The sequence below is a fragment of the Numenius arquata genome, chromosome 2 (assembly GCF_964106895.1).
Source record: "Numenius arquata chromosome 2, bNumArq3.hap1.1, whole genome shotgun sequence".
Lineage (NCBI taxonomy): Eukaryota > Metazoa > Chordata > Aves > Charadriiformes > Scolopacidae > Numenius > Numenius arquata.
The window spans coordinates 65,752,914-65,779,990 of NC_133577.1; the positions used below are offsets into that span (position 1 = coordinate 65,752,914).

The 27,077-nt window shown below is 38.5% G+C and overlaps 1 protein-coding gene across 1 annotated transcript in view; it reads right to left on the reverse strand.

The window, feature by feature from the left end:
- WNK1 (WNK lysine deficient protein kinase 1) overlaps positions 1-27,077 on the reverse strand; it is a 101,965-nt gene that overhangs the window by 60,642 nt on the left and 14,246 nt on the right. The window contains exons 2-4 of the mRNA XM_074167429.1: positions 7,760-7,932; positions 2,870-3,090; positions 689-846 (exon numbers count right to left, since the gene is read on the reverse strand). Coding sequence (XP_074023530.1) covers positions 689-846; positions 2,870-3,090; positions 7,760-7,932 — 552 coding nt within the window. The remainder of the gene's footprint in view (positions 1-688; positions 847-2,869; positions 3,091-7,759; positions 7,933-27,077) is intronic.

A 27,077-nucleotide genomic window follows, 5' to 3' on the forward strand; every position in this document is an offset into this window, starting at 1 on the left:
CCTTGCTTGCCTTCTCAGCTTTATTTGGTTTCACTGGCAATGCCTCCACCACCACTACACTTACCAGCACTTCTCAGGGTGGAATACTTTCCTGCCATTTATCAAGTATTTCCACTGAATAATTCTAAGTGTACCTGACACACAGTAGCCAAGGGCCATTTGGAATTCAGTAAACTATTAACTTATAGTCACTGTAGGTAACAATTATGATTTGCCTTGGGAGGCAGCTAAAGCAAAGTGCTCCAAATTTGCAATCCAGCTTTATTTCAGAGAACAAAGTTACCAGCTAATCTTCAAGACTGAAAGACTTCCACCATCCTCTCAATGGCTTAGAAAATAATCTGTTATTATTCTAATGTGTTTTGTTCTTTGGTTTTGGATTGTGTGTGTTGTTTTGTGTTTTTTATTTTAAAACCCGACACACTACTTCCTTATATATTGAAGGAAGAGTATGAACACATGCAAAGATTTACTTCCATTCACACATTTTACAGGCTTCTGATGATTGTTTGGTAAATTGAACCATCCTATAGCTTTCCACCCATCCCCCAAAAACCTCCTCAGCTTTTCTTCCCCCTCGCCCCCACCTCCATCCCCACCCCCAACTTGCACAGCACCATGCTACCCAGCTGTACTCCTTTGTTGCTAATAGTAATAGCTGTAGAATCAGTAGTGAGGAGGGACTTACACTGGTCACTCGACGGTAGATCTGCGCAGCATTTTGGCACTCGGAATAAGGATACTCAGACGTGGCCATCTCTAGCATACACATCCCAAAAGCATATACATCAACGGATTCATCATATTTCTCCTCATACATCTCGGGGGCCATGAACTCTGGGGTACCTTAAATTAAAAGAACGATTCAGACTCTAAATGTCTCAAAGCGAGCAGAGGCTGCTGGCGTTACTCACCGCAGGAGGAAGCGGATGGGCAGACCTGTGAGACAAGAGAAAGTGGAGGCAAAAAGAAGAGGGAGGAAACCCTTAGTCACTGTTGCATCAACATACTTTGTGAGTCTTCCATTGCAAGGCCTTTATGAAATACGAATGGCACAAAAGGGCTGATGCAACTCCTGGTTTGTGCGTGTTAGTTAATACAAGTATCAAAACAGACTGGATCAGGCTGGAGTCAAATGGAGAGGAGGGGATAAGGGGGGGAAACTGTAGACTAGCCACAGGCTGCAAACCAAATACTAAGGAGAGTTAAGACACTTACCTTTTCTCCCTGTAAGAAAGAAGGCACGTTAAACCTTGTTTAAAAAATTACCTGACTGCCCTCTGCTGCAAAAGAAGTAGTATTGGTAAGAGCCCACAGCTAGTCTCTGACCTGGTGCTCTCCATCTACTTTTTGAAGTAGAATGGTTCAGGAAAGGCCTTGCAATGAAAAACTCTGTTACAAATATAAATCTTCATGAAAAAAGGAGAAAAAGTAATTTTCTGCAAAGGCCACTCACCAGAGCCCTTCTCTTCATATACTTACCTTCCCACCTGCAGTATTATTTATAGGCCTACTGCAGATACAGGCATTAGTGAGGGACATCCTACAGTCAAAAATACTCAGAAATACAGAGAGATTGAGTTACAGGCATAGAGCGTGAGATTCAACAAGTCCCATTTAAATAGTGTGCAGAAAATTATTGCCCAGTGAAGCACCACAGCGTCCCCTCTGTTAGCAAAGGGTCTGCATTGTATGATCAGATTTACTTTAAGCCAGAGATGCAAGTTTGCTTTTTGTAAATTTAAGCACAGAATTATTTCCTGCAGACACCACATTCAAGACAGTTTACAGATCATTCTAGAGCCACATTGTGTGTTTTCACCACAGTAAACAAAGAAAGAGGACACAATTGCACTCATTTATCCAAAGGCTAACAGTTAACAGATAGCTTGATTCAGTGGTAATTTTCCAATGATAAATTTGAGGATAAGATGCATATGCTTAAGAAAATATATTTTTTTGATACTGTATACTTTTCTTGCCTATTAATACTTTGACTTCATTAAGTAGCAGGAAATATTTCAGCGACAGCTTGCAAGATAATTTACAGGTATATACACCATTGATTCCATCTAGGAATCTAGTATAGGACTGTTGAGTAATACTGCATTTTAGCAAGCTCTAAATACTGAGAGTGAGAGCAACTTCATTCCCTGCAGCCTATTCACCCAACTATAAAAACAGAGCTGATAAAACCAATTCTTTAAAGAATTCACAAAAAAGACTACACTAGTTCCATCAAACCAATTTCTAGAAAAGGTCATTAGTGGATACATAAGAACAGAGCAAGTACAAGGCAATACCTCCCCAATGCATCCTCCTAACTTACATAAAAATCCACATTTTATACACTCCCTGAGTAAGGCATTATACCACAGTCTGACTGTGATATAAAAAGACATATACTGACTTTCTTTAGATTGTTTACTCAAAGTGCAAGAGATTTAACAATAACCACTGCTGACAAAAAAAAAAAAAAGGCTGTATAAATTAATGCTAGGCTAAATATCAAAATGGTGTTTGGTCACCAAAATGCATTTCTTGAAGAATCATATTAAAGCTGAGGTTTATATGTAAGTCAAGAGTGGTTTTATCAACAATGTTGCACTAAACTGTTGGGTAGGGCAATGAATCTATATTCCAAAATACTTAATGTTAATATACAAATTTCAAAAGCACAACCAAAACTTCAACATGTAATCTCATCAGGAACTCAGAATGACCTCAACAGCCAACAAACAAAGCCCACATGTTTCCAGTCTTTGGCCACGTAACCTTTGAAACCATATTTTATAAGAACGCTCGTAAAAGACTCAAGTTTCCAAATAGGTAGACTGGCTTGCCAGTCTCCAAAACAGGAAAGGCTTACCTATCACACTTTTGGCAAAAGAAGCTCGTTTCAGGGTTGCCAGACCGAGGTCTCCAATCTTGACTGATCCAGTTGGGCCAGTAATAAAGATGTTATCACATTTTAAGTCTCTATGAATAATGGGAGGAGTGCGCGTGTGTAGAAATTGTAAGCCTTTCAGTATCTGACGGCACCAGCTTCGCAGTACTTTAATTTTCATCACTTTAAATCTTTTCAAATACCTAATGAAAAAAGTAACAGAAGGTTAAATAGGTTCTGCTAACAAGTAGTAGATTATGCTGTATCATTTGCTGTTCCGAAGTAAGAAAGCAATAATTAAAGAGAAGCACAAATTTCAACTTCACCTTCTATCTTAGAATCTACTTGGGCCTTTTAAGACTTCAGAGGAGCTGAAGATGATTTCCCCTCCTAAAACTTACACTGTCTATTCAGAATTTCTACCCCCTTTCTTCTAGCCAAGGGGCTATGGTGCTCAAAGATAAATGTGAAATGCTAATAACTCATATGCATCCAAAGTCACCCTACAGTAATTTGGCAGTTGCCTTGCTAAGTTTCAAGGTACTGCTTCCCTGACAAAGAGTTAAAACCTTTTGCATTGCAACAATCCTCTATCTATTCATTTAAGAGGGTTTTTTCTTCCCTACCTTTTATACTCAAACTGCTTAAACAGTTATAACCTTTTCATTGATTAAATGTACCTGGGAGGGAAGGTGGGGCACTAGGGACGAAAAGCCAGTAACAACCAAGCAGGCACAGAGTTGTTGCAAACTATGCAAGAGCTCTGAAGTCATTATATCATAGTTATCAATATTAGTCCAAGCACTCTGGTCAAGGATTCCAGGTTACACTTTAAACCTGCTTCAAATTTACTTGTTGAGTTGTCACGCAAATTAGAATTCTTAGACATCACTTCCCTGGTATAGGATGGGGTTTGATGACCTGAGTCTGACTGGTACTACTCAGTACTTCAAAAGTATGGACAGATGTGGACAGGGCAGGGAACTCTTTAAAAAGGTTCTGCCAAACAAATGACATGGGAGAGCTGATGCATAAAGTCAGTATCCCTTCGTAGGTAGAATGTGAATCAAACTTAGTTCTTCTAACATTGCCACTTTTTAAAGTCTCATGTCAGAAGAGTCAAATTTCATACCAAAAGTATTTTCCAATGCTTATGATCTAAGTCTACGATCTTATTCTATTCCTTCATTTCAACAGATTAGGGATGCCATAAGGTGAATAACCTATGACGGTATTCGATTGCTTTCCAGCAGTATATTCTCACAACCCCTCTTTGGGTAAAACAATTTGAAGTCAACTGCTGTTGTTTTCTTCCTTTTGAAAAAGTATAGGCTAAAATACATTGACAGAAAAGAATGAGCATGGTGTGTAGAGCAATGACTCTTATCTTATACAGCTAATGTTACTCAAAGTCTCAGATAAAGACCAGTTTCATACAACCGCAGGACTGGTAGTAAATTCTGTGATCAGCATGGAGTCTAGCAACTACAATCTTAAAATAAAACCAAGTCATGTTCGATTATTCTGTGGTAATGTTCAGTCTCTTCTGCATATCCAATTAATCATGAGAAAAAGTCTTGATGAAATCACTTGAATCAATGCCAATATAAAAATGCAGTATATTAATCCCTTTAAGTTTAATTTCTCCAGTTTAAAAGAAGATCTGGAAAATCAAGTTGCTAGCAATAATCCTGCTGTGAAGAGAGATCTGTAGAAGCAATTGGGACCCAGTTCCAGAAAGAAATCAAGTCTCAAAACAGAATGTAAAGACAGGCAGGGAAAAAGCCAAGCCAAGGAAGGAGACAAACTGAAGGAGGTTCTGGATCACATCAGCTACCACTTGAATTCTTGCTGTTGACACAACCCTCATTCATCTCTCTTGAGCCTGTTCCAAAGATCACATGGTAGGGGCACTTCAGTTCAGCATCTGGAATCCCTAATTACATTCTTGGTTTCAAATATGCTAGTGTACTGCCAGCTTCTCACTGTTAAAGGACCTGGGCCCAACCATCACCCAGCAGTGTTGCTGTCATTTTTCCATAACACTGTCATGAACTAAATCACATGTCACTTAAGGCAGAAACCATTTTATAATGGAAGCATATATAAATACATAAAAATACACAGACAACCCTACCAGCCAATATGTTCTCAGTTTTCCTAGCATCACAGGATAACTCAGGCTTGAAGAAACATCAGGAGGTTTCTAGTTTAAGTTACTGCTCAAGGTAGGGTCAGCCATGAAGTCAGACACAGTTATGCTAGGCTGTATCCAGCCAGGTTTAGTGTCTCCAAGGACAGAGCCCATCAACATCTTGGGGCAACCTGTTCCATTGATTACCACTACTGAAATAGCTCCTCCTTATGTCAGTCTGAACCTCTTTTCTTTTGTTTCAGTTTAAGTCTGTTGTCTCTAATCCTCCCATCACGCACCGCTGCGAAGAGCTTGACTGACTCCCTCATATGCCCTGGAAGACTGCTGCTAGGTCTCCCCTAAAGGATCCTCTTCTTCAGGATGACCAAGTCCAACTCCCTCAGCCTCTCCTCACAAAGCAGGTACTCCAGCACCTGACCATCTTGGTGGCCCTCCATTGAACTTGCTCCTGTTGTTTGTCTTGTTTTTTTTGCAGCAAGGCTGCTGACCTATAGCATCTCAGCTCAAGGAGCTATAGGAAACCCTACTAAGTTAGCAGAGGTAGTTATGAGGGCATGTGTTCTACCAGATAGCTGACATGGATTTAAAATGGATCAGGAACACACACTACAGCAGCTTTAGACAAAACTGGTCACCGAGACCTAAGTCAGATTAAAAATTGCTGACTTCATTAATAGTATAATTAAAACTTAAAGCAGACAACTCCCATTTTTCCCCAATATTTTAATTCCATGATAGCATACAATATCAGAAAGCAGTTTAATTCCTTACAACAATTGAGTTGTAAAACTTTTCCATTGGTATGCAGAAGTTGAGGGACTTCTCTTCATGCAATATTAGAAATTTGCCCAGACAGCATTTGAAAATAATAAGTCCACAATATTTTAACATTATTTATGTGCATGTATATCTAAATGTATACAAATACACTAAAAAAGAGGAAAATTTATCACCATACTTTTCTTCTGTTCACTTTTTTCACATCAAGTGACAACAATGTCTATGTCCCAAAGTCTCAAAACAAGGAAGGTATCACTTGTATTAAATGCAGGTAATGTAAACATACTGAAAAAAGATATGGAAGTAATACTCAGTCAGCCAAGTATCATAAGCAAACAAAAGTGTGCAGTGTAAATCTAGGAATGACACAGGTACATGAAATACTTACTGATACTAAATTTGGCAAACCAGGAATTTCTCATATAGTTGACCTGTCAAGTCTCAAGTGAAGTGGACAAGAATAAACTAAGTCACAATTATAACACAAACTATAAAACAGTAGGGAAAAAAACCCAACTCGGGAGTCTACAGTTTAAAAGATCTTCAATTAAAGAGTCTATTATTTCTAACTAAAATAAAAGACCTTCATACTTCAGAGTACAAAATAATCCTATAGCTGGCAAATCTGAGGTATTTCTTCCTACCAGCTCCCTACTTTATAACTGTCTATTATTACTTTATCATCTTGCTTATGCCACCACATAACAAGCCAATCCAAATATTAAAATCTGTGAGGGGGGAAAGGAGTATGCAAGAAAAAGGTTAAATCCAACACTACATATTCTAGCATAAAATTAGGTAACTTTAAGGGCATCTGTAGAGAGCTGTAAAACTTTTACTTTGATAATGCTCTGAAAAAGCACATGACCTTGCTTAAGGTATTTTATCTGAAATACCTTAAACAACCTCAGAAGTCTTTCCTGAACATATGGCTAAAAACAAAGTTGCAGTGCCCTCCAGCACTATTTCAAGAGACAAATGCTTCCCTGTAATTTCAGTACAGACTCCCAAAGAGCCATTTTTTCCTTCTTCAAGTATGTCCATTTGTGGCTATCAATAAGCATCGTAAAAACACAAGACATTCACAGGCTATTTTAACCAAATAGATTGCAAATTGTTTCCAGCTCCTACAGCCTGCTTACACATTTAGGATTTAAATGCCTCTCCAAGACTTAAATAGGCACTGAATTAAGACAACGACCCACAACCTCTGCATTTCTAATGCTGGCAGTTTTATTTCCAGTAGATTAATGGTGACTGGATGCTCACAAACAAGCTCACAGCTCTGCAAGTTTCTACAAGGCAAGGCAAAGGCACGGTTTCAGTAGAACTTCTCACAGGCTCCATGCACCACTAGAGGGCCCTCTCGGCAGTTTGATTTGCTGGTGCCTACTTTTAACTTTGGCTTAAAAATAGACCTAGTTTCACTCAGCTACTTCACAGGTTGAAATTGCAGGCGTCTGCAGACTTTTTTGTTAGGCACTGCTTCATGAAGTTTCAGCTAAACAAATAGGTGGCAGTGGGTTTTTTTAATATATTATTTGTACTGTAGTAACACCCAAGGTGAGGCGAATTAATTCCTGCTTTGAACTTTACAAACCCACTCATGCTAAATGGAAGGCAGCTGGAGAGGAAAATGAAAGATTGTGAGAAGTGAAAATAGAGCACTGTATTCCTGAGCTCTCAAAATCTGAAAGTTTTCTGCATGTGCTTACCAGGACATTACAAGAAAGATTATGACACGCCTGCTAACTTAAAGGATGTTCTACCGTAACCTGCAGCACTAGCAAGACTCCTCTTAAACAAGAGCTTCCCTACAGAAGTTTAGCCCTCAGCAAAAGGGCTCTGTTCTAATCTATTCTGAAACATGATCTATTTCTAGTGTTGATTTTGTACTAATGATTCTTATATGCTTTGACATGCCTTAATTTACTTACGTTTTCAATGTTCCAGATGTCATGAGTTCCGTCACCAGAACAATGCACTTTTTTCCTTTGACTGTAGACTCCCAGGAATCATAGAACCTGACAATATTGGGATGCTGAAGCCCTTTCAGCATCCCAGCTTCCTCTTTAAATCTTTGTCGCTCTGACTTGGACAGCTTCCGATCCTAATGAAAAAGAAAAGGTACGTGACAAAGCTTTGCTTCATTTCTTACTCAAAGAAGCAGCAACTTGAAAAACAGTTTGGTACAGTCAGTGAACAAGAATCAATCAGTATTCTTAAATGCCATTTTGGTTGCAATTACCGTTAAATACACTACTTGGAAGACATTCTATTACAGTCTTTATCATATATTTTTCCTTACAATCTGATTGCTCTCAGAGGTAAGAACTGTGAGTCTGTAAATTATCTCCTCTTTCTGTTTCCTCCTCCTCCTCTACTCTAATAAATTTGGTCATTGCCTGACTTGAGGTGGATGGGAGACATAATGTCCTCAAATATAAGCGTTCAAGAGTAGACAAAATTGGATCATTTAATGCATCTCAGATTGTACAGAACAATAATTTTTAGTTATTCCTACATGTATAATATCCACACCACTGGTAACAGATTGGATTAACCCTCCATATAGGGAGTAGAGCATCAAACCTCTCTATCATATAGTATGTAGTGTAAATGAAGGAGGACAAGTGAATGAGTTGGATTTTCTTTGATTAAAAGTATGACCTCATGACTGAGCAAGTTTCCTGTAATCTAGCATTAAGGAAAACAAAATCGTAACTCACATTAGAGACAGAAAGCAATTTTTTAGCCAGAGACAGATCATGAAAAAGCATTCCTGGACAATACCATTGTATTTTCTACCAACAACTGGCTATGAGATACCATCAAGACTCTGAGCAGCTATTGCCAGAATAAGTTGCACATCTCAAGAGAAAAGTCTCCGTGGGTCAGTGTTGTCAGTTTACCAATGCATTACCAATGCAATGGTGATACCAGTCAGATTGATCAACTGAGATAAACTGGATCTATTTACAGTTTGTGTTTAAAAAAAAACCCACCACATTTCAGGAGCCCAGAATTTTAGAGTCATTGTTTCTAATAGTTATTTAAGAATAACCAGTGACAACCTTGTCAAATCTGAGTAGTAATTTTAAGTCACATCATTCCATATTTCCTTCTCAATTAAAAGGAGGTAGCAAAAACCTGCAGGGTTTACTTATACTGCTCACAACCTCGTATTGCCCTCCAGGCAGTAATTCCTCTTCCTTTGTTTACAGGTATTGTGTTTTCTCATCATTCAGCCATGCTAATATCTAAGCCATCCTACCTTCATTTAGATCATTAACTTTTTCTAAGAGGTTCACAGAATATCTGTAGGCATGGACAAGCTTCATTTCCAGACAAAGCTCCAATTTTCAGAAGTGTAAGAGTCTTCCAGAAAAGTTTGAAAATAAGTTTGAAATCACCTCAGGGATCAGTACCTTAACAGTGACTATGAACATCAATCACACACATACTTTCACAGTTCTTAGAAATACACTAAATTTTTAAGCCTTGTAAATTTAGCCTACAGACATGCAGTGAGCTGCAATAGATACATCAGTAAACGGACCATATCCACATGCTTCTAAGAAACACTCAGTGCTTCAAACAATACAAAAAGAAAATCACAACATAATCATTCTTACAGTAAAATGAAGCAATCTTCTCAGCCTCTGCACCTGATCCATATTTAAAACTAGTGTATAGCTGTACATCCAATTATTATATATGGTAATTATAAAAGCAAGGTTGCAACAATTACTTTTGTATCACTTACAAATTTAGCTATGTAATATGAACATTTGCATTTGTTTTTGTCCAAAACCTAGATTTTAGATATACATTTGGATTAAATTTCCTTTATTTTGTGCATTCTAACAAGTTATCTACCACAAACAGTACTAACCATTTTTAGACTACACTTGACGTTCTCATCTTAATCAATGTAAAACTAATCTCCCTTAAGGGCCTTATTCAGTTTTCCCTACCACTGTACCGCTAGCCCCAAATAGAAACTAACAAGTACTAATCACTCTTATCAATGAAGAGACTCTTAACGGGGCAGGCATATTTGGACTCATTTCTCTTTCTGGTCACATCAATGGTAGCATCGTGTTCCTGCAAACATCTGTGATGTTTAAAACAGACACTTAACAATTCAGTGGTAGGATTAAAAAACCACCAAGACAGTGACAATATACTAAGTAATTCAACACCTCTTTGAAAGTCACAGTGCCCTAATGGTCTGGGACAAGTTTGGGCACAAACACCCGCCAACAAATTTCACCCAGGAAAGACAGCTATGTTTTTGCAACCAAGGAAACACTGCACACTTCAGGAACATACTGCAGCAGCAAAAGCGAACATTAAACAGCGCTGTAAGAAAAAGACAAGAGAGGCCACTTGTTTCATAAGACTAGTGATGCATACTACCTTTAACCACCCTCATTTCCTTGGATACAGAATCCATACACTCATCCATAACAGTTATTTCTTTCCTTAAGGGACACTAATGCTAGGTAACACAAAATGGTGAATATACCTAAAAAGACAGCCCTAGTGTTCAGGAAAATACTAGATCTCATGTACAATTATACCAACAAAATTAATCTGTATGCACAATGACTGCTTATACTTATACAAACTACACTCTAATGCGACATGCAAACAGCCTACGGGCTAACATGATTTAAAAGTGACAAGTACACTTTCAAAACTTGAGTATACATACACCAGAACCTTAAAACCTATTAGACGGTAAGATTTCCCAGACTGCATAGAGATGGACTAGAACAAAGCCCATCCTAAATATTACATTTTGGTATCCTTTGAGCTGTTAGTATGGGCAAATGTGACAATTTTATGCTCTTTCTTATACAAAGATGCAATTTAAGCAGCTGCAGCTACTAAAATATTGCGATAAGCAGGAAAATGGAGAACCATATGCAATTTGGAAGACTGAGAAATGGTGCTACCAGCCATGTTAGGTGTGAATATTTGGGGAAAGGCAGGGGAATGAGAACATCTTGGCATTACATGAAATCCACAAAGTTGCTGCACAGCAGAGCTGTAGCAGAGAGAAAGAAGCCATCAACACCTAATGAGAATTTAAAAGAGCATTTTTCAAGAATTTGAGACAGTGACAGCTTTCACAATCCTCAGTTATAAATGTATACTCCAAGAAGACTCAAAAGCCCCGATGTGTCTTTCCAACAAAGCAGCTACTTGGAGCAATACTCAGATTCCATTGTGGCCTTTGAGCAGGAGTCCGCAAGAATGCAAGACCCTCAACTCTATCTCCACCTCTAAAGATGTAGCAAAAAGTTTATGGCATATCATTCAAAATAAGCACTCCATTTAATCAAATTATCTCAAAGATGAATCAAATAAGCAGGTCTGTCCCCTGTTGCCTTTTTCCTGTAATTACAGTCTAAATGGCCATATAGATGGATCATTTCAGCATGAATTTGCCATTTTCATCTGGAAGCAACAATAGAGGCTTCACAACTTAACACTGCAGTATAACCAACCTTACAGTTTGTGAAACAAACTTAATATTTTTTTATTTTTAAATCAAACAGCCAGAAACTAAACAAAATAGAAATACACATAAGATGCTTTTCTATAAACCTGGGAAACTTGAACGATTTTATAAGGAAACCACCACTTTAAGAAAAGTTAATAATATATGGCTTGATATTCTATCCCTCAAAGGTCAATTTGTTTCAGAATTCCTACTAGTAAAATTTAAAAAATGGACACCCTCCCTCCTGTCTCTTTTTCTACCATAACGAAGCAATCTTAGCAGACAAGACAAAGTCCTAAGTCTAGAAGTTAGCAAATAACATTCTTGTATCTCAGTTAGCACATGCTGAGCATATATAGCCCAAATACTTAAAAATATACAAAGCTGTCAAACTGTAGGAGAGTCTGTTTCCTAAAATGGATTTAACTATCCCATAAAATGGCCAGCATTGTTCTTCCTGAACCGATAGCCTCCCCGGAGGACTTAAGTGTCACATCCCAATCACTGGGCTGCCCTTCGAACAAACTGAAACAGATGCATCAAGCCCACTTCGTTCATTTCATTCATGCCTTTCCACCTACATTAAATTGTTTTGACAAGCCAGGACAAACAGCAAGGCTTCCCAGCACGTGACCCGCGGTTCTGCAGTGCCAGGGGCCTGAACCGAGACAGGCAGCAAGTGAAACAATTGTTCAGCTCTGAACAATTCAATAAGCTTTTCTTGGCTGTTTCCATTTATCCGTGTACTTCCCCTCTGACTTCTTTTGGTCAGGAAAGAGCTATCAGGGGTGTTTACATTATTCAATGTAAAACAGGGATTTTGGTCATTCATGATAAACCAGGTATAGGATTACTCTTTCACTATTGTACTTGATTTACGGAGTATGAGTTACACCCAGAACTGTTACTAGCCTCTTTCTATGCTTGTACCTAAGTACCTTCCATAAATGCAAAAAACAAACCACATCAACCCAAAACCAAAACAACCCCCCACCACCCAAGATCAGCTATTGTACCGAGCCACAAAACACAAAGCTTATTAGCAAAAAACGCCTATATTCCTTTGGTGATTTTTTTCAGCCAAGGCTTAATATCTATTCAGCATCCTTAATGAGGGAAGAAAATACAATTCTGGCACCTAAATTATTCTTAAATTTCATCTGGGTTGCTCACATACCTGTTCAATCTACTACGTCATTTTAAATACTTTTCCTTTCTAACTTTCACAGTACTCCTGATTTCTGTCCAACTAACATCGTGACAAGATATCACATCTGCAAAGCGCATCACACCACCACAAGTTGCAGAGCCTGGCTCAGACAGCTGAGGCAGCAGGAGAGCCACCTTAGCAAGGCATCATACTCTGCTCAGGCCACTTGAGTCCGCTCTTCTTGACTGTTAACTCAAGCTATACATCCTCAAAGACGATCTTCTGTTTTTTAATCTCAAGTACAATTAACACAGCCAAAGTGCCAGGAAACCTTTATACACCACAGACAAATCTGACCCAGAAATCTTCTCATGGTCTCTACCTTCTACAAATAAGTAGATTCACAGGTGAGAGAGGTCAACTTTAAACTGAATTTAGAGACAAAAATCAAAAAGCTCAGTGTGTGAGCTGCGACACAACTTACGAGAGCTGTTCCCTCTTCCACAATATTAGGAAGATAATCAATAAAGAGAAAACAGAGAAAGACTGGACACTTTACCTACTACAGACAGGTTTAACTAGCTTTCTGCATATCCTACTGCTAGGCTCCAGAAATTTGATGTAGCTATATTGCAGGGATAGTTGTTTGTGGTGGTTGTTTTATGTTGTTGGGTTTTGGTTTTGTTTCTAAAGTACACTAGAGCAACACTATGGAGCTTTTATCCAAAGAGCTGCGCTAGAAAGCACACTAGAAAAATTAGTAGCAATGAACTGTCTTCAAGTGGTATGATCCGAAAATGTACAGCCATGACAGACTTCAAAGTGCTGTTGAATTATAGTCAGTCTGAATCATGACCAAGGTAAATTATCTATCCGTGCTGAGGTTACACCAAACAGCATTTTACAAAGCTTTCTAAATGTCTGAAAATTTGAGGGGAAAGACACTGCTGCTCCCAGCCTATTATTCAGAGGAAGAAGCAGTATACAGAAGAGACAAATGTTCTTCTGTGTGCATTTCTGCAGCATATGAGAAAGGCTTTGCAAGGCTTTTAGGCAAGGTTAATGAGGGGTCATCAGAGGAGAAGCTAGCAAGACGACGCTCTGATATTCAGCGCTGTTAATGGAACTGAGGCTTTGTGAGCTGCAGTGTTCTCATCCTGAAAAAATCTAGCAGCCAAGAGGAAAAATGAGCACAGTGACCATTGAGCTAGATTAACAAAATATCAACAAAGAATCCACTGAGCTTAAAAATCATCCAGCGTTACAGAGTTGGTACCTAGAAATGGAAGTCTAAGTGCACAAGAACTGCATCTACTTTTCTCTGTCAACAGATAAACCATTTCAGACTTTCCAGTGTTAAAGACTGGGTAGAAAGAGAGAAAAAGGAAGGGAGGGGGAAAAGACTGATCAAAATGCATCCCTGCACAGCAACAGACAAAATTGATGAAGGATCCTTCTACCAGTATACCTTTCTACAAAATCACCGAACCAGCTGAACAGCTGCTGTTCCAAAAGTATGCGTGCAAGGGTTTTTTCATTTGACAGGAGTGTTTCTCAAACGCTCAAGAGCATTCAAGCACCCCGCTTGAGAGCTTAATTGTATAACATCATGTTTGTATAGCTACATAAACCTTTAGCTAACCACAGAGTTAGGAATCACATCTGCACACCTAATGGAAAACACTCAGTCTTCAGACAGCTCCTGCTTCATGCATGCTTCTTGCTACAGCTTTCCCACCTTCCAATAGCCCAACCTTTCACGGGCAAATCTCTACAGTCTCTACACAAGATTTTAAGGCTTCGATTCTGAAATTTGCACTTGGTAATAATCAGGGGACTCTCAGCACACTGGGGAAGATCATCAGCTGCCAAGATTGCCAGCTGCTCAATAAAAAGAGTTTACAAGAGCCATACATTAAAACTGTGGCTTCTGAAGACAGCGAGTGCCAGATTAGGATACCCTAAAGTAGTATATAAGAAGTCACTACATCAAGAGTTGCCAGAACATAGCTGTCAATGCTCCCAGGCTGCACTCCACACACATATGGAATAATCTATTAAAACAGGCTGCCTTATTACACACTGTTTGTTCTTTAGATAAATCAAGTATTATTTCTCCCCCCAAAAATACATGCATTAGCCAAAAGAGAAGCTTAAAGAAAAAATAAAGAAAGAAAAGAAGAAAAGAGAAAGACCAAACCAAAAAGATACTTGCCAAAGGCAAGAACAAAAGAAGAGTCAGGCTTCTACACCATAATGCTGCAATGTCCAAAATCCTCTTTAGCTTTCAGAAGGCCAGGTATCTTCCAGCCTTGAAACTCCTCAACTGTCCCTCCCAGGTCAGACATCCCCAGAAACAGCTCTGCAAAAGCTTCTAGAAATTTATTAGGAAGAAAGGGTTTGCTTGCTTACTAATTCAAGTGTTGCTTCCTCATCCACACTTTGGGAATTCAGAAATCAAGACCAGTATCTGCAGCTGCACAAAGTCACATGGTTTGGGACAAGGGAAGAACACCCTCTTCTTGGCATTAGGCTGTAAAGTCCCAAAACAATGACTTGCAATGGAAGAAAAAGCAAGTAATCATATCAATACATTAGAAATAGCAAGCAAATAAGAGGATCTCAGTATTTCTGCATTCTAGATGCTGGTAACCAGTACTTTTCAGTCCTGTCCCTCCTCATCTTAATTCAAAGATGGAAGACAAAGTTCCTGAGGATGTACAGTGGAATGCAACACAATACCGAGTTAACACTTACTGAAAGCACAATTTCACATTGCTCCTTGGCAAGTCTCCACAAGATGAATCAATTTTAGATAAGCTACAGTGTTCATGGAGAAGAATATACGTATATAACACAATGGAAAAGAGTAGGCTTAAAACAGTTATCTATTATACCTTTGAAAGCTCCTGAGCAAGGGTAAATATTTTTTTTGGTAGGCTTCCTATTATACAAGGTATTCAAAATGCTTTAAGTTTCAGGAAAGTACACAAGTAGTCAACCCAAGTGAGAGGCTGGAGGATTATTCACATAGTTGTATGTGAAATCACATTTCCTGGTGAAAAGCATCCACCTGCACATTCTCTGCTGTATTTTTATTTCTGGTATTTCAATGCGTGGCATTCTCCTGCATAGCACAGCACAAAACTCATTAGAAGATGCTGTTAGTTTGTTAAAAACACACCAAAAATTAAAATTGCTTCTTTTGTCCTTTCTCTTACCATTGGAACAAGTAAGCGATACAGCAAATGTATGCAAGTTTATTGCTGCTGCTTGAAGGTTAGAATTAAAGTTACACATATCTTGACAGAGATGATGCTTGGGTAAGCTGATGGCGGGACGAAGAAGAGGGAAATGAAACTCTCTATGATCAGACAGAAGGGGAACACAAAAAAACCTTCACCAGTCAGGATTTAGTGTGAAGAAGTCAATTATACATATCATGAAAGAGTTAATACTTCAGTAAGCTTCAGAAAATAAAAAAAATACAACTTTGTCTGATGATTAAAGGGGACGTATCTGCAACTAAAGCCTATGTATGTGACTGAAAGACCCTAGCACCAGTCCCCATATTATCTTGCAGTTGTTTGTCAGTTTTGATGAACCTATGATTCAAAACCACAAGGGAAGAGGGGAGAACATCAATAATTACATTCCTCTGATGTGGTCACTTCCCACTGTTATATATGCAGTAGCACCTGTGCCAGCAGTAGTAGTAGCAGCATCTAAGACACCTGGTGGCAGCAATGTCATAGACTTAACCTATGCTTGAAGAAAAATCCTCAGTGAGTCTCCTTGGAACAGAAAAGGCATCAGAACTGAAGTTTGTACTTGCTTGCACCAAGTTCTAGCATCATTAAACACAACTGACCTGTAACTAGTCACAATTATACAGTCCTTCAGGGTCTTCAGCTAGAAAAAAGAAAGCTGGCTAAATCCTCAAATTTCCAGGATCCCATAATTCACAAGAACACTCAGAACAAGTATACTGCTAACATTGTCATTGCTGTACAAGAAGCAAGCAGTAAGGAATAACTAGAACATGCAAAACCAAAGATGCTTTTAAAAAAAAAAAAAAAAAAAGGAACTTCGGAACACTGCAGAGATAAGTTCACTAACTTTGTGAGATACAAAGCCATTATGCCTCCCTTCCTCACATTGAGCAAATGGCAGAAGTGGGATCAATAATGTAATTAAGGAGTATGCAAACAAAACATGAATCATGAACACAGCAGCAGATAAAACACTTTTGTTTCTCTGCAGGACAACAGTAGATCAGAATGTTTCCTCTTTATGAAAGGTCACAAGAAATCTTAAAACACAACTCCCAATAACAAAGTTTACCTTTAGTTACAGTAGCACTATGGGAATTTTTATTTTCAGCAATGCCAAAGAAAACTACACTGCTACACTAGTGCACTTCAATACCATCTGCGATACTAGATGGAAGGCTCACGCCCAGTGCTCACCAGACAGGTACAAGCACGCTGCTTAGAGACTATGGCAGCCAGATATACCTCAAGTCCTTCTAGAAAAGATAATGACGGAGAAGAGAACCTGTAAAACTCCAGAAGGGCTAGTCTGTCTGGCTGACAGGCTTCCAAAGAAATAAGCCAGTGTAATTTTTATCTTTCCACTTAAAATTTAAGCATGAATATGATGTACCTGGCAGTAAAGCACTTTGCTTTTCCCAGGAAAATCAAACATCAGCAAAACTGTACCACCTGTGAGCCTCTATCACATTACTAGCTCATTTTCCAGAGCTGTGTTGTGTGTGAATATACACATTACTATGTCTATACTACTCCTCTCTGCACTGTCTCACATCAGCACAAACATGCATAGGCAAAGCCAGTAGGCCAAATTGAAGAACTGAACCAAATTCCACTTCTGCAGAAAACAATGACTAAGACCTATCAGTACATTGACTAATCCCACAATTTCCTTTGGGAAGCTTGCACTCATCAGAATACAGCCATGAAAACTGCACAGCAGCTTCAGAGTAAATTAAGAACTACACTCATACTTTATCAAATCGATTATATATTTAACATTGCTCTCCACACAACCAGTAAGAGAAAAATTTTAAACAGTAGATATGAAATCCATGGCTTAGACATGACCTCTTCTGGAATCTCTCAGGTCCTCCGGAATCTGGCCTAAGAATGGCAAGCAACTGTTTAAGCTTCAGTCATTTCTATTCTAGGCAGCATTTGTGTTTCCTTACACAGAAGTCTGTAAAAAAAATACAGCTAAAAGTTTTATTCAATTTATTCATCCTGAGAGGCTGAATGTAAGGGACAGGCATCAAAATCCTCGGCTATACAAAAATAATAAGTATTATAACAGAGAGCTCATCTATTTATTTTCACTTTAAAATTGCTATTTGATCCACAGAAGATAAATGGGTACGTTTGCTATCTGATACTAGTTCACAATAAGGCTTATGTTTATTACATATGGCTTATTACAGAATTGAAGTGTTAGCTGAACTGAATTCTTGATGAGCTATTAACCAGCTGGACCATCTTGTCACTTGGCTCAGATACCTCATTAAAAGTTTTGAAGCTCATGTCAATTCTCATTTTGCACTAAATTGATTGCTGTGTCAGTGAGACGGAAGGTACATCCAACCACCTCAGTTTAATTTTACTGTGACAACCCCATTCTCCATTTAGGGGGTGACAATACTGCAGGAAAAAAGCCTCCTCCACAATCCAGTATGGTTACCTTACAGATTTATTAACTCATTGTATCAGAAGAGCAACTGAAGCTCTTTTTGTTTCACATATATGGGTATGACTGTAAGAGTCCTTCTCTTCATCCTATATACTTCACAAAGCTGTTGGCAAAGATGAAGAGTTAGCTATATCCACTTTTCCGTATGCTGATAAGCTGCATCAATATGCTGGCTTGAAACAAAACAGAAGTGTCAAGAGGACTCTAAAGATTTACGAATAACAACTGAAGTAGGAGGTACACAAGAACTAGTAATGTTTCTGTGCCTCTGACTAGTTCCCTTGCAAAAATCCCTGCATAAAGCCTGGAGGCAATAAACTTGTCTATGCAAGCATTTACGCAGCAGTCCCTGCAAGGCTGCCCCCTGCACTCCTGCAGCTGTAAAACAAACTCACAGAGCCTACAATACACCTTAGCTTCAAGTTTACATAAAACATTAATACATATATCGCATATGCAGCCTAATTACACTACAGGAGTTACTCTTCCCAGCTTTGCTTCTTTTTCTGCAAACACATCCAAAAAAAGTACTTCATTTAGTTTACAAAATTGTGGATTACTATCCGTTATGGCAGGATGATATACGAAGTGTAGGCCAACTACTGGCAGTCAACAGAAAATCCTTACATAATCACCAGAGAACTCCATGCCAGACATCCCTCGTTCAGAGATAGATCTCTCATTCAGTGATCCTTCAGGAATTCATCATAGACCCCTCAAATAACTGCCAGGTGTTCTGCACGTTCTTGCAAGACAGACAAAAATCAGAAAGGGATCTCATATAAGGAAAGACTAAAGAGTTCCAGAAAGAGCGAGTTTTATGGGGTGACCAAAATTTGCATTCCAGATGAGGTCTCAGGAATACCTGGTGTAAATACTAGTATTAGTACTAGCGTTTCACAAATACAGAAGTCCTAAAACACACTAGAGGAAAACTTTTTTTATTTTTTTAAACCTCAATGCATCAATGATGCGGTCTTCCTGTGATCTACCAGAATGCCCATCTTCATCTCAGGCTTCTCACAAAGGGAAGCAGTAATAATTTTTCCATGCTTATCTGACAAGTTGACTTAATGAAATTAGGTTCTTGCATCACTTGCATATTTACTGTAGACTTTCACAATGATACTTTATACATTAGAGACACCTATGTTTACAACTGACAGTGTACATCTTCCTTGGCAAACACCACACAAGATGTACATCTAAAAAGCTACTCACAAAGTCAGAAATACTGCAGACAATATCAGACGTGCCACTAATACGTACATTTAAAAATATGCACATTATCTTTCAAAGAGCAAGGAAAGTGAGCAAAGTTGAGTCAAGTGAAAAAAACACTCAAAATGTTTAGCAGCAGCAGCAAATAGCAGGAAGAACAACTAGGAATACTGGCACGATGAAGCATATTCTGCATCCAGAAACATAGTTTACTTCACAGTTCAACCCTGAATAACTTTAGGAGTTAAAATATAAGATAAAACAGTGTAATTGAAATGCAGCTGAAGGGACCAGTCAGCTCCTATTATCTAAAGCAACACCGGCTACAATACATAAAAACAGCAAGTGTTTTGCAGTATGGTAAATCAAGGCAATAATATACATGCCTTGGACATAAAAGAATTATCTTTATTAAAAAAACCCAAATCCTAAGTGTTGAACAGACCTGCAAGAAAAGGCTTTGACAAGTAAAATTTGGTGTAAAACAGCTGAGATTAAAGATTATCAACAGAGTAATCTCCAAGGTGACTCAAATCAGACAGGTACGGAAAAGTGCAAGAGGAAGTTTAGGATGAATATTCAGGAATTTTTTTTCTTGGAATTTGGGGACCATATGTAGTAGCATTGTCATTGGCAAGGCTGTTCTGTATTAAACTAAGGCTTCTTCTAAACAATACTATGGGGAATATCCTGCCCTGTCAGAAGACCAAAAGTGACCTAGAAGACCTCAAATACTCACCATAATCTATGAATCAGCTACTCAGACTTTCACAGCTTATCCAAAAAGTCTGTGCTTTAGTCACACACTGTCTGTCCTTGGTCTGGTGCCACTTTATTTCAATTGTTTGAACAAGAACACTTGAAGGTATTTCTTGAAGACAAACTATAATGCCTGAGGATTTCATGGTCCGAAGGGCCTACCTTAAATGGGTCATCACAACCTGTAAACAGGCTTCCTTGTTTTCAACTTAGCTCCTACTTGGTCACGCTGGAGAACTCTACCTGCAGTTCAAAATTAATTTTACTTGTGAACCAAAGAGCATCAACCCAAAAAGAGTTTAAAATATTCAAATACTCTTTCCCTACAGTGAAATATCTGATGTTCTGTGCATCATATACCAGAATTAATTATTAACCACATTTAACATTGAAGAAGTTTCCATAGCCAAAAAGTTATTTGAAAACATTTTTAGCACCATAGCTCTGTCTTATGTGTTCAGCAAGTCAGCATACACAAGAAGTCATGGAAGTTGGAATTTAAATGAAAGCGGTTTGTCAGAAAAGCTGCACGAGTGCTCTGGTACTGCATCCCTTGCTTCAGTGGCAATAGCTACATTTCTGTGAGGGTAAGAGTGGGTAAGTTGAGACATTCCATATTTCTGCTTAAATTTCTTGCCCTACCACACAGTCCCAAGCAATAGCCAAGTAAAATATTTTTAATTAAGCTAAAGACAAACCATGTCTGAGTGTCTAGTGTCATGGTACTTAGTCTCAAATCCACTAGTTAATACTTTAAAAAGCACACAGACTTATTCTTCCTAGAAAGGTCAATCAAGAGTTATCTTTCCCCAGTCTTGAGACAACTGAGGCGACACAAGACCCCTATTTCACAGGCAGGGACAGAATCCAGATAGGTATCTGTCAAGAGATCTAATAGAGCAGTATTCATTTTCAGAATAAGAGCCTTCTGTCCAACTACCAGGCAACAGGTTGTGAGTAGAAGCAGGACGAAGTCCATATAAGCAGCAGTCCAGAAGCACCTGAGAATCAATTCCTTTGCCCATCCTCTGTTGCCACTCCCACATTTCCTTCAATTAACTCAGAAATAACTCAAGTGCCAAGATAAACTTTCCAATCAAAATTCTAATGTTTGAGTGCTTAGTATCTATAGATATTGATGACAACCTCACCAATTCCTTCTGAAGAATTGCAGGTAGCTTTGCATATTTTTTTTTCTCCTCTTTAAGATCCTACCACTAGAGCATAAAATATTTTTTTCCACAGGATGACTATGACCCAAATAGAGACCTCAGTACTTTCAATGGACAGCTGTGTGAAATACTCTTGGGAGTCAAATTCTAAGACCTCTTTTGCTAGGGGATCAAAAGGTGGAAGCATCATTACGTAGCTCTAAATCCTCAAAACAGGAGAAAAATCTTAAGACAGTTTTCTTCCTCCCACCACAGGGGTTTGTGCTTAGAACTGCAAGTTTCTCAGTTTGGGCCACAAAATTCAATTATTACAAAAGAGGCAGAAAGGGAAGACAAGTACTTTATCCATTCCTCATTTCCTTTTTTTTTTTTTAACCAAAAATACGGGCCAAGCATGATCACCTGCTGCTGCAGCACCTCAGAAATATTGGAAATAGGCTTCAGTACCCAGCAACAGTATTAGAGTACAGAGTATCAAGTTTTAAAACCAAAATTTATGATTAACTGCACCATCATCGATACTTAACAGCCGGCAAGTGTAAAAGAGGAACAAGACCAACAGGCTGTCCAATACGCAGAAGCTGGACAGGTGAATCAGAGTTACAGTCCTCTCTTCAAAGCTGTTAGAAGGCTGAAAAATTTACAAACAGGCTTCTTCAAAATGAGTTGCAACATATCTGCCCATCAAAAACAGACATTCCCCCTTGTGATTTCACTTTGCAAGTAATAAAATCCAGACTGCATTGCAAACAAAGAACTGCAGCTCCCCTCCCTGCTTGCTCTTGCCCTGAGCACTTTGGCTACAGAGGCTGCTAACTTTTTGATGCTATTTTAATCTCTCCTATGCTTCCAACACATGTTTAATCTCACAGAAACTTTCTTGTAATTTACTATTTCAAAGTGTGCTTACTCAGATAGATATGGACCATACTTGGCCACCTTCTGTTGAAGGTTCACATAACCAGTGGGCTTGGCTCTCCAGCTGCAGAGCAAATTAATGCTCAATGCAAACCCAACTGAGATAGCCTGAGCACTTTTAACATACTAAATTGCTGACTCAGTCCAAACGACTACATTTCAGAATTAGTCACACATATAAGGCTCTAAGGTTGAAACTGAAATTTGTGCCAATATGAACTTTTCTTATCTCAACTGACTTCAGTATGCTTGCATCTGAATAAGGACTTCATAAGTGATCTGTGGGCAGTGATCAGCTTTGTAAAAATAGGATTCTTTCCTCCAAAATTCATGTTCTTTCCAAAGACAGAGACTGGAATGGGTTGGTATCATAAGCAAGAGCATCATGAAGTCTTAACACCATAAAAAACACTATAGCCAGAAGTACCCAGAATTACATAAAAATAGAAGAACAAATTCTAGGTAATCCAAGGGATAACTGCCTTTTCCGATTATAACCTCCTGCCAATGCTTCCTTCCAAAGCACTTTCAAGTTTCCACTTCCCAGGAGGGGCAAACTACATTAGACATAGCACAGACCTGGCTCTGAGCTAATTAAAAAGGAATTCCCATACAATGTGCTAGGTACTAAACACTAGAACAAAACTAAAAACAGTCAAGTACTACTCTGATTATAGTTATGTTTAGACTGTTTAAATTTTTTCGCACTTGCTCCATTTACATACATTTCTTTGGACTTGGGACTTTTCCCCTCCCTCTGCACAATCATGACTACTCTCATTAAAAAAAAAAAAACACACCCAAACACAAACATTTCTCTAACTCTGCAGTCTGTGTAGCAACAGTGCTTGCTGGTGGCCCTGTTTCACTTAAACCCTGAACATCACAAGACCAGTTCAATGTGAAAAATCCAAAAGCTATTTAAAAGGCCAAACTGTAAACATACAAACTCCTGTATTTTAAAATGCATTAGACAGAAAAGGACAAAGGTAATTGCCAGATCTAGTAAATATATATATATATTCTATCGACATCATTTTTCCTTCAAGGCTTGTAGGAAAACAGACAGACTTTGACATGAGCATTTGCTTTTAAAATAACTTTTAAAAATTACTTTACCAGATCCGAATTTACCATTATTAAAGTCATTTGAGCAGTATATTTTCATAGATGTTTGCATCAGACTAACTACAATATACCGAAACCAAAGCTAGTTCTCTGCCATTTGAACACTGAGGTTAATAGCTGCAGAGACTGCTGCTTCTGCAAAAATAGAGGCTGCTGTTTCACAACACATTTTCTACTTGAAAACTTCAATTCCTATTCCTCTAGAGAAACTTATGTCCCAATGAAGCAAACCATTTCTGAGGATACTAAATGTTACTAGCTTAAACAATTGCAGCACAAACAAGGGAACTGCATCACGTTGTACAGCTTTCAATCTTCCATTTTCCATCCAGAATGTTTGACTTGCACATGCTGTACAGAAGTAATTCTACATTTGTAAAAAAAAAAAAAAAAAGGCAACATACATTGTAACTTGAAAACAAACTCGTTCAGATGGCATCATATGGATGCTAACATGAACTACCGGCAGTCTAGAACATGGATCAAGTCTTTAGAGTTTAAAAAAAGATACTTTCTAGATCAGACTTACTTGGGAAACTGTATCAGTTATTTTAAAGCTTTATTATGTGAAAACTTGGAAATACATCCTCAGCGTAAAGACAATCCACCTGCCTCAACACTGCTTTTAGGTCCCTACTTCACAACTCTGAAGTACAAAAGCTTAAGGCACCAATGGATGCAACAAAGCAAGCACTTTTTGTGGAAGCATCTGCACCATCTTGGCTGAAGCCTTTTAAACAATTAAGCTCAAAGACAGACACCTGGCCTGAAAACTTGCAGCCCAGGTGGTTATGGTACACACCAGATGGGCAATTGAAAGCAGGATCTTATGACAGGAATCAAACTTAAGTGGGACTACCTAAGGTATTAGTCCTCTGTGTCCTGGTGAAGAATTTAAAAGTAGATGACCACTATGTAAACACAGAGTAATACCAACACATTTCTTCCAAAGGGGACTTGCAAAATTACAGACCATTACAGATCCAAACTCCAGGAAGGGCACATACTTATGCTATAGAACCAACTTCTCTATCTACTTGACTATCAAAATGGCTACAAATCAGATCTGCAAGTAATCCAGTGGGTAAGTTCACTTCTTAGGAGCAGATTTCTAAGAGGAAAAAGCTAGATAGGAGACTAGACAATACACGTCATCTCCTTGACCCTCAGGATCAAAGAAAACCTCATATAACATCCACAATAGCTACAGATGCTTACAAAAAAGTGAAACTAAACTGATAAAAAGGCAAATTAATTCAGCCCAATTTCCCCAGTAAGACGGTTGACCCCCCCCTTATCTTTGATGAATGTGTCCCAAGATGTGATAAAGTGCATAGGACCATGACCCTTGATCTCTACTTGACAGAAGTTGTCATTCAAGGCTCAAGATATTTTGTTATCCTACCATGTCTAACAGACTGTTCAAAATCCACTAAAACCAGCCAGGCTAACAGCTATACTTGCTATTTCCAAGAGCACATGCTGACAACTTCCTGACCCTCAAACTGTTAAATCTGACACTAAACTAGAAAATGCTCATTCAGATGAGGTTCCACGTGAAAAACTTCCTATGGCAAAGCAAGACATCACACACCAATATAGAGCTGAAAAACACTAGCATTTATCAGAATATGACCTATTCCAGACAACTTATTTTATAGACAGGGAACAGGGAGAACTGAAGTCCATCATGATTCTGAAGCAAGGAAGTCACAGACTTTTTAAAATATATATCCATAAACACCATCAATATGTCAATGAAAAGCATGCTCTCAGTTCCCATCATCTAGATCAACCACATGGATTCAAATACAACAGAAGTTTCCCCTGAAGGACCTGTGCAATTCAAAGGCCACAAAATCCTCATTAAAGGTGTCCAGAACAGCTTAAGCCTCTCTAACTCCTGCTAGACTTCCTAAACATCTAGACCTGCAAGTCACCTGTTTCATACTGGCTGCACGGGCTTCTATCACACAGATACCGCACTTGGAAATTCTACAAGCCAGAAGAAAACATTTCTAAAACACAACACACCTGGAAGCAAACGTGAGATCTATGCAGACTAAGCCACTCCACCAGATAATGTTTTAGGGTTTTGGTTGGTTTTCTGTTGGGATTTTTGGGGTTTTTTTTTTTTGAGTCCTGCATACACAAGGAGCTAACTTTGTGGTCAATCACATTTAGTGTTGCATTGTATAAAAGCGTTAACCATAGACATTAAAAATATCTTAAGTACACCCTTGAACTAGAAACCTTTTTAGCGCAACAGGCACAACTCCTCTCAAGGTTTGAGAAGCAGGTGGTTTGACTAAAAGATGGCAAATTTCTCCAGGGTTTGTTGTTTGGCTCTGGCTGGGGCTTTTTTGGGGGGAGGGGCAGGGGGAAGTTTAGCTTAAGTCTGTAGTTACCACAAATTTTTGTTTTATTTCTAATTCAGTTTTGGTCCTATACTCTGCAGTCTTTACTAGTCAAGAACTACAACCTCACTTTACATTAGTTTTTTGCAGAGAAGCTATTTTAAGTTAATGACCATGCCCATTCTCCCATTAAAGTGGTTTTTTTCAGTCATGTACTTAGCACTCAAGTGTATTTTATTTTATTTTTTTTTTACAGCACTTTGTTTCACATTTTGCTCAGCAGCCCATGCAACACGTTGCGTTTTGCAACCAAACAGCCAATGGTCACTGGCAGATTTCCACCCCACCTTTTCTCAATATTATTGGAATAATCAAGGCTCATTTACACAGGGATGGCAAAAACCCTCTGCAACCTGTAAAGTCAAGTTAACCCACTTAATTATCAGTGTCAAGTAGATTTATTACAAATTTCATTACACTTGATTCATTGTTAACTAGGATCACATCAGGTATCCCAGCTTTTTTTTTTGCTAGAAACCTATACTGAACCAGACTGAGGATTATCAAATGGCCAAAAGACCACTCCGTAGTAGTCTGGATAAATGTTCTTACCTAATAAAACTATAAAAGGAAAGGAGACAATTAGAAGATTTCAGAGCAATCCTTTTAGCTACTTTAGGAACGGCATAAGTAAAATGGAACATCAGTGGATGAAACAGTATTATCAGTATAAGAGGACTTCTGTAATAATCTATAAAAAGAATTATAACTTCACCTGAATAAGGAATTTGCATTAAGGAAGTGGCTTAACTTCATTTCTTCTTCTTTCAATGAATCTTAAACTGTTTCATAGTACAGCTTTATTTCAAGTTAAAGTAATGCTTACGGCCCTCTAAACTAACAATTTGGTCATCAACTTGTGATGCCAGTAACTCCTGATAAACTCACAGCTGTTGGGGTGAGTATTTATACATGAAACAACTGACGTATTTCCATCTGGTCTTCATGACAAGAGGATGACTATATAGAATAGCAAATCACTACTGCTTCCAAACAAAACTCAGGGAAGAGGAAAGGGAAACTGCTGAGTTGGACTGCCCTTGACCCATGACACAAACAGACAACTCAGCTGTCACTTATGTTTTGGTCATTTGAGAAGCAGCAAAAAGTATCTCTGAAATGAGACACGCTATTCAGCTGAAGCTCAGTCTAGTCCCTGGATTTTTTTCCCCTTCCTGGAAAGAGGTTCGGCTTGAGAAGGGGGAAGGGAGAAAGCAAGAGTATAAGGCAAATTCC